This window comes from Sorghum bicolor, chromosome 2 (genome assembly GCF_000003195.3).
Source record: "Sorghum bicolor cultivar BTx623 chromosome 2, Sorghum_bicolor_NCBIv3, whole genome shotgun sequence".
Classification (NCBI taxonomy): Eukaryota; Viridiplantae; Streptophyta; class Magnoliopsida; order Poales; family Poaceae; genus Sorghum; species Sorghum bicolor.
Genome location: NC_012871.2, coordinates 56,029,826 through 56,038,452, shown reverse-complemented (window position 1 = coordinate 56,038,452; position 8,627 = coordinate 56,029,826). Strand labels below are relative to the sequence as shown.

The following is an 8,627-nucleotide window of genomic DNA, read 5'->3' as shown; positions in this document are numbered from 1 at the left end:
CGAACAGATCATCTGATCCATGATTTTTTTTTTTTGCACAAAAAAGCAGAGCAGAGATCAACACAAGTTCATTACTTCGATTAGCGCATGAATGGCTTGCTCGGCCAATAGCCTTTGTTATAGCCAGGGAGTGGCACAAGATTGACAGATCAAGACTGACAACACGAAACCCTGACACCGGATTATAGCGGCACAAGATCGGCAACAATCAATCGAGAGGTCAGCAAAAATGCAGAATGAGACCTCTGCTGGAGGGAGTGAAGCGTGGCATCACAGTCACACGGATCTAAAGCTCAGATGGAGGCAGCAGCACGACGACACAGGCATTGCAGAAATCAAAATGAGGATTAATACACAGCCTACAAGATCAACCAGCTCGCCACACATATCATACACACACATATATCAACACCATCGCCATGAATACAGATTGGGTACTACTACCTGCTCATCAGAAGGTGTCCTTTCCATGGTGATACCTGCTCTTGTGGCCGACCAAGAGCGGCCGGGAGAGCACAGGGAGCCCCCATGGCGACATGAAGACGACGGTAGGGCAGACGTCGACCTCTGTCCTGGCGCTGGCGTGTCGGATCTTCGCAGAGAACTCAGCAACCTTCCTTGGTATCAGAACCGAGGTGATCTTGCTCCACTTCAGCCTCTTGACACTGAACAAACAGGGGGAAGCCGTCTTACCATTCAGCGCCGGCAGCCACCGCCACCGGGACCTGGGACTGGGAGCGGCGGCGCCATCGTCCCAGCACTCCAGCCTCTGGTACTGGAGAAACCTGGCTGCCCGGCTGCCACCACCACCGACGCCGGTGTCCTGGAAGAAGCCCATCATGGTAGCTCACTGCAAAAGCTGCAAGGCAGGAGATATAGACACTATAAAGGAGGGGTACATACAGATCACAGAGGACTGGAACAGTAGGCCACATGGAATGACCCCCACAAGGCTGTGCCATGTTGAAGGATTAGCAGCACTGAAACGTGGAGATAGGGACAAAGCTCGCCCTAATGCTTGATTCCTTGCATCACATGGGGCTATGACCACCCTTTCACATCCATGTCCCTACTCCCTACTGCATTCACACTTCTCACTGTCTTGTGCTGCTGGGGTGCATTCTCGAGTGTTTACTGGAAAACATTCCTCTTGGTTGCCATGAGTCCCATGGCCCCATGCCAGCATGGTGTATCATTTCAGATAGAAATCGTGAAGCATCTGGGGTAGAATTTTGTCCTTGCGCCCTTTTTTTGACTTGTCAGGTGTGATTCAATCAGAAGTGTCTGCCATTGGAACTATCAGGAATCTTCGCAATGATGCTCAGTGGAAAGTGATGCTTTTAATGTACAGAGGAGATACTATTGCTGGAGGGCAACTTGAGAGCAAGTGAGAGAATATCATGGAGAATTCATCATTTCAGAGGAAAGGCTAAACAAGTTTAACAAACAGAAAGCAGAGGTAAAGCAATTTTTTGAGTCTCCAAGAGCAAAGCAGTGCTCCAAAAGGAAAAGATCAGCTTTTAGAAACAGTCACAGGTAGATTAAGAGAATCAGTAACTCCTATAAGATTTCCCTCTCAACCAATATGGCGTCCAGTACATGTTTTCAGTTCCCCGACAATCACAAGGGCAGTGCTAATCTATTTGAATGAAAATTTCCAAACCTCCCTAACATTGGATGATCCATCAGCAACATCATTGAGCCGCTCGGGTTGCATAGCGCCTGAGAACAGCCAAAAGTTAGTAAAAGCAACACCTGATCCCACATGGTGTGCAAAAGTAAAACATAATCAACAAGATGGATCCAGAGAAACTGTTTGTACTCTAGTTATGCTCACATCAACAAAAAATATAATATTATCCATTGTTCATGGCATGTAGAATATCATATTAAGAATGGATAATCTACATTCTAACTACTTGATGTTTTGGTGATACCGTGATAGCAGGAACGCTCAAGTATGTCACCAACGTCCAGTGACAGGGTTGGTGGCCGCTGTGGCATGGCAACAATGGGCTGCAGCTGTGGGACGTGGGAGTGTAGCTGGGCGCGCTCGTGCTCTAGCCACTCTGTTGGGGTTGGGTCAGTTGAGGTCGAGGAGAAAGCTTGGACGGCAACGTCTGTGAACATCGCTTCCTCCTTGGAGGTGCCTTATTGGCATTCACACTCGGTTGTTGCAAGTGAAAACCCAAACCTGTTTGGGTTGGCATCGTTCCCTTCCTAAACGGGACATCAAGCATCTCCAGAACCTTGGTTCAGCTTCGTCAGGTTGGTTTTTGTTTTGGTTTTCTTTTTCTCCTTGGTGTTTTGCTCCTATACAGTTGGCTATGAGTTGTTGCTTGGGGTGCGTCAATGCGTCATGCTTAGTGATGAGTTCCTGAGCAAGTTGTGGCGCCCGACATTGTTAGTTTGATCTTCTGATCGAAGATGTTTGGGATGCGGTTGTGAACCCCCTAGATGTGCTGTCTGTGAACCCAAGTTGTGTGGGTGACTGGGTTCAACCCCTAATTGTATAGTTTTTAGGCCCGGTTTCCCTCATAAACTAGGTCAATTCTTTTCTTCTATTGTCAAAAAAAAATTATTTTCTTCTAACAATATTTACGGCAAAACAAAGCTTTTGCTATCTTTTCGGGGGGAAAAACATCATTTGTAGTAATATGGTAGTAAAAAAATACCTTCCCTTATAATTTGAAAATATTTAACAAATCAAACTGATTAATAGTAATAATTCCATGTTAGCAATCTAAATAGTTCTGTACATAGTAGCAGTCAAAGTTGAATATCTTCAATGATTTAGATAAGATTGACATATGAAGAAGAAAGAGAATGAAACATAAATGATCCGATCACCATGTAGCAGACAAATATGATTTCTCAAACGTGTTATTTCACAAGTTCACAGAACGAACATTTGATCCTACTGGAAGCAAGGTATGGAGTATGGGGTGCATGAACAAAAATCACGTTGATTAACAGCTCTAGTCAGAGAAAACAGACAACTTACCATCTTTTTCAACCAAGCGCAGAAACTGCCTTGTGCCACCACCTACCCCAAAGTAATGCTTCTTCCCTGCCATGTAAACCACACCCCCAGGGTAGCGCAAGCACTGCAGAAAGCTTTCAGTGTGTAAGAAAAACGATATTAAGCAAATTTTAATGTTTGAGAAAGAATATTCAGAAAAATGAAAATTTTGAATGTTGACCTTCTTGATAAGCCTGTAGAGATTTGGAAGAGAAGATAGTGCGTAGACAGTCTCCGCCATCAGGATGATATCATAACCATTACACATTTGCCCTTCTGTATCACCACTGGCTGTTCTGTCTTGCTCAGCATCCCCGCAAAGTAGTAGCTTATCCATTTCACTCCAATCACCAGCAAAGAAACCAACAATCCGAGGTGTACATGTTCCTTCAGGTGAGTCCTTGAAAAGATTGACTTTTACATTTGGTATAGTCAAGCACCTAAGCACCTCAGCATTGAAATCTTGGAAATGAATCAGGTCAGCACCCTGACAGTTCGAGTTTTTGAAAAATCAATATACGCGAGGAATTATTTGAAAATGCCAGAAAGGAAAGGATCAAGGGCAATACCTTGAGACCTGCAAAAATGCCAGGGAGGCCATGTCCACAACCAAGCTAAAAAATCAAAATAAAGTAGCTAATATAAGTAGATTATTAGTGCAGATTCATCTGTTCACAAGTATATATACACTGCGGGATACAAGGCTTGTCTATGAGTCCGCAAATGCAGGAACCCGCATAAAAATGGCATATTTGCAGGATCGCAGACAAAGCCGCTTGCTTGCGTCCCTTATTGCAGAAAAGAGGAAAGGTCGCACCAAAAGTAACAAGTCTCAGTGATTTCAGTAGAAAAAGAATTTAATTAACAATCAGAGATTCACATGGTACATGCATAACCATGAACATGAGAGCAAGCATCACACCTCTAATACATGTTTGCCTTCTAGACTTAGTTTATCTTCTTTGATATCAGAATTCAGGGCCTTCACCAAGTCTAATGAACCTTCCCACAGCTTCAACCCACCTGGTGCCCATGGTTATGCTCAAGTTCACAGAGCCAAATAAATACAAATATGACGTAAAGAACAAACTGAATTTAGTCTTCACCTTCATATTTTCCTGGGACCAAATCGGAGTCTTTGACACCAAACACATCAGATGTACTCACTCTCCCCTAATAAAATTGAGAAAGAAAATCGACTTAGTTTAACATCATCACAAGGAGATACCAATGACCAGTACACAGGCATGGGCCCAAAGCTTCATTCAGATGCAATAGAAATGAAATTCACAATATTATGTATGTCTAAAACTATTGGATAAGTAACTACAATCATCTTCCATCTCTTAGTCCGTGTTTCCCACTCACGATGCATGGGCCCAAACAATGATAGCTAGAGCGAGTATAATGGTCATATACTGGATTCCCCTTTGGCTCCGTGGTTCACATACTAGACTGAGAACCACCCATGGGTAAAACCTTGTCAAACATCAGTAATCAACTTAAAAACATAGTTGCTGGCTAATGTGTCTATGTGCAATGTCAGCTACTTCTTTGACCTACCAAGAAAGCCAAAGAGTTGGTCAGGCAACTATTTCAAGGCTAAAAGAAAACCTCTTTCCTTTTTATTTGATTTAGAAGAGAGGGATAGGAGAGAAGATGGGTGTTTGAAGTCTTCATTTTTCCAGCAGGATCTATTTTTCCTTTATTGTGAACTGTGAAGTCTCTATTGAGTATTGAGTATTGAGCACTGGGTACTGCCTACGTGATCCAGTGCTCCATGATGGCAAAGACCTACTATTTCACAATTTTCTAAAAAAAAGTATTGACGATGAAGGTAACTTAAAACTACAGTTAACCAATGGGAAGTTGGTAACTCCAAATGCCAATTTTTGCATAAGCACGACTTAGTGCGCAAAAGATACACTGATCCTCAATTGGCATGGTAGAGCACTTGAATAGAAGCGAATGTTTCCAGCACCTGATACTTGCATCATTCTCAGCAGCATATGGTAAGAAAAGATTGATAAAGCTATTGAAGACACTGTTGCTGCTTCTCAGATGTGCCAAATAACTAGTGGGCTAAATGAAGTTTTTGCAGCAAGGCAACATTGCCAAATGCGATGGTATATTGAGGTGCAACCATGCAATTAACAGTTAGTCTGGGCATCAATTCAACATGATTTTTTTTTATGTATGATATGACCTCCATTGGGTAGCACAACTTTGAAACATGAAACTCAAAACTTTGTAATAATAAGTAAAAGAGATAAACTTTGAAATAATAACTATTTTTGTCTTCTTTCTTGTTCCCCTAATGATTTGTCAGATGATGTTTTCTTTAATCATGTACATATATATATGAAATTTGAACTTGGTATCTTCGGCAGAGAAAATAGGTAAATGCATATATAATTTTCCATTTATGTTATCACCTCCCCCTTGGCAGTACTTCACAGCTCTTACAGTGAGAGAAGCATTTCCACGAACACAAGGGAAGCGAACGAACAAGCACATTAGCTACCGCACCTTGTAGATCGTCAAGGAGTCATCGACCACGACCGGCTCCATCCTAGCTGCCGCAACGGGCGATTCCTGCAAGATCGTCAAGCAAGGATCCAACCTTTAACGCTATCACCCAAAGCGAGAACGCCGAAATAAGCAGAAAAGAGATGGAGAAGAAGAAGTACCTCGCAGAGCTGGACCTCAACGGACGGCGGCGGGGGAGCCGGAGGAGCGCCGGAGTCGAAGCCGAAGCCGGAGCCGAAGGAAGCACCGCCGGGGTTGGAGAAGGAGAAGAGAGGGGAGGCAAAAGTGGGGCCGGTGGTGGCCGTGTTCTTGGCGGCTTCCGTGTCGTCCATTGTAACAGCTGGGGAGCTGCCTCAGCGGCGCGGAGGACGTCCAAGGAGCAGGGGAAGCGTGGGTGAAAGAGTGGTGGCGAGGCAGCGGGAAGGTCAGACGGGAAGGATGGCAGCGAACCTTGAAGGCGGAGGGGAGGATGCCGACGGCGGCGGCTTTGACGCGAGCCGGTGCCCGGCTGTCAGTTGATTGGGCCGTTGGGCCGGAAAGTACTGGGCTTCTCGAGATTTTACACGGGCCATGTAAGCAACAGGTGTGTTCCTCAAAAAAAAAAAGACAGAGAGAGAGTAAGCAATAGATGTTGGCCTGGTTTACTTCACGATTTTTTTTTAGATTTGATTATTATAGTATTTTTATTTTATTTGGTAATTAATGTTTAATTATAGACTAACTAGGCTCAAAAGATTCGTCTCAAAGATTACATACAAAATTGTGCAATTAATTATTGTTTTATCTATATTTAATAATGTTCTATGCCCAAAGATTCGATAGAAAACTTGAGTATCAAGCCGTCCTTTGCTCAACTCTAGTACCGCATTAATTATAAATCATAATATATTTTGGTTTTTTCTAAATATATTTCATTAACTATATATATATATATATATATATATATATATATATATATATACTGAACAGAATTAAGTATTGTTCAGTACCCATGTTTCAGTATTGTTCAGTATTTTGTAGTCCTGAGTGTACGACTAGGTGATACTGAATCAGTATTTTGTCTACTCAATTTTTTGACTTGAGATGTAGAATATTATTCTACACCTAGGATGTAGAATAACGCTACCGTATCTATCTAATTATACAATAAAACTATGTATCTATGAAAAACAAAATGTTCTATAGATTGAAAGGTAGGAAGTATTATCTATATCAGTGAATAAACACGTGTGATACTCATGTATCTAAGTTATGATAAGTGAGCTTGTAAAAATATTTAAACTTACGTGATCTGTATTTTCTATTAATGAAATTACTTTATCACTCTTTTCACGGGTTATCTTCATTTTTTAAGAGCTTTTAAAACACTAATTTTGATATTGCTTTTTACGTGCGGAACTCAATGATATTTGTGATAAACACTTTGCTTATAAGGAGACATATAGCCTCGCCCCAATTTTTTATAATTTAGTCTTTTTTGAAAAATTTATACATTTGGCGCCCTATAAAATTTAAATCGAGTTATGGACTCGGGGGGTCGGCACTAAGCATCCTGGCTCCAAGGGCAGATGTCTTGGTGCCACAGATCTGGACGCTGACCTCGGAGCCACGGATCTCGGCGTCGAGTTCGGAGCCATAAATCTTGGCGCTGAGCTCTGCTTTAAAACACACGCACCATCTTCCCTGTGTGCTCTCATTTCTCCTCATTCTCGGGTTCTAGCTCTCCCCTATCCTCTCAATCTCTTGAAATATTTCATTTTGACCGTTAAAATTTAGATTTGATCCTAGATCTTCACTAGCAAGGTAATCTCGCCCCACATTATTTTTTATGTTGTGATTTGGTATATATTACATCTATCTTTTACTTAATGTTGGAAGTAATTATTAATTTATTTATTGTATAATGATAGGATGCCAAGGCGTGGTAAAGCTAGTAAGCCAACGTAATCTCTTAATCATCATTTTTAGATTAAGTTATCATTCATTTCCAATAGATGAAGAACCTATGTTTAGGGTTTATTATTTTTATATTTTTGCTTATTGCAACGGAAAATATTTAAATTGTAGTTATGGACGAACGACCGGTAGTCCGTACGACCTAAAGCCTCTTCCTAGTGGTGTTCCAAGATCCATGTGCTTTTGTGGTGATCCTTGTAAGGTAGATATTTCTAAAGATGAGGAAACCTACAAACAGAGATATTGGATGTGTTCCAATTTTGCATGGGAGCTTACGCCAGAACAACGCCGCAACAAATTTATTGTGAGAAAATTTTATTGTGCATTACGTAGTTTATGTCATATAAAGCATGATTTTTTTAACAATTATTTTTGTTGCAGACCCCTCCACCGTTGTGTGATTTTGAACAGTGTGGATCGACATTGAGATCAAGGAGTTAGACAAACGGCTTCTAGAAAACTGAAGGAGTGGGATGCAGAGCGTGCAAAGATATTCAAGATCAGACGCAAAGAGGAGGCTCTACAGAAGGAGCACAAGGAAGAGGAGGAAAGGAGACATGTTGCTACGTTAAGGGAGGAGAGAGAGAAGAAGCTTGAGCATGTGCGCCGAGTGTAGAGTAAGAGAAGTAGCAAGCACCCGGTCCGTTCCCTTAGTTGCACTGGGCGGAAGGGCCGAAGTGCTGCCCGCTTCCCGAGCTATACCTCTACAACCTGGAATACCATATTGGGGTAAGAAAAGGCTGTATTCTTCTTTTGTTCTAAGAAGTTATTGAGTAATCGTTATCGTGTTCTTATAATCTTGCGGGTTCGTTGTCTATCTCTCGGTAGATACTCTAGTAGAGGGACTCTTGCTGGCTGGCAGGAGGACCTGCGCAATGCTAGAGTAGTAGCTAATAACGTAGACGTGGTGTCTAGGTTAGAGGTTACCCTCGTTTGCCTCGTATCCCACGGTTGAGGGGTCGGCAGCAGGTGGTGACAGCCCTGTTTGTCCTTAGTTTCCTCCACGTCCGGATACGGCGTAGAGCTACACGCTGGTATTACCTGGCAGACCAGGTACGCTCCGGTGCCCGAAGTAAGATTAGAAAAGCACGTTGCCTTGCACAAAACTTCTACCATTAGG

General features: G+C 42.3%; 2 protein-coding genes across 2 annotated transcripts; both read right to left on the bottom strand.

Annotated features, from left to right (window-relative positions):
• Positions 231 to 897, bottom strand: LOC110433158. The gene has a single exon (XM_021454886.1). It carries the CDS (start codon positions 839 to 841, stop codon positions 452 to 454), a length of 390 nt encoding a protein of 129 aa, XP_021310561.1. The 5' UTR covers positions 842 to 897; the 3' UTR covers positions 231 to 451.
• LOC8054609 (histidine protein methyltransferase 1 homolog) lies at positions 1,456 to 6,027 on the bottom strand. Its single transcript, XM_021454885.1, has 8 exons — positions 5,713 to 6,027; positions 5,552 to 5,617; positions 4,129 to 4,195; positions 3,945 to 4,045; positions 3,592 to 3,636; positions 3,204 to 3,509; positions 3,005 to 3,107; positions 1,456 to 1,722 (listed from the first exon to the last, which is right to left on the bottom strand). The coding sequence occupies exons 1-8, from the start codon at positions 5,881 to 5,883 to the stop codon at positions 1,640 to 1,642; spliced, it is 942 nt and encodes a 313-aa protein (XP_021310560.1). The 5' UTR covers positions 5,884 to 6,027; the 3' UTR covers positions 1,456 to 1,639.

Bases quoted from the DNA above. Each gene is read 5' to 3' on its own strand.
- LOC110433158 (XM_021454886.1), bottom strand. From the start codon at position 841: ATGATGGGCTTCTTCCAGGACACCGGCGTCGGTGGTGGTGGCAGCCGG.
- LOC8054609 (XM_021454885.1), bottom strand. From the start codon at position 5,883: ATGGACGACACGGAAGCCGCCAAGAACACGGCCACCACCGGCCCCACT. The intron at 3,108-3,203 runs GTCAACATTCAA...AGCTTTCTGCAG, and splicing joins TCTACAGGCTTATCAAGAAG to TGCTTGCGCTACCCTGGGGG. The intron at 1,723-3,004 runs GTAAGTTGTCTG...GGCTGTTCTCAG, and splicing joins GCGCTTGGTTGAAAAAGATG to GCGCTATGCAACCCGAGCGG.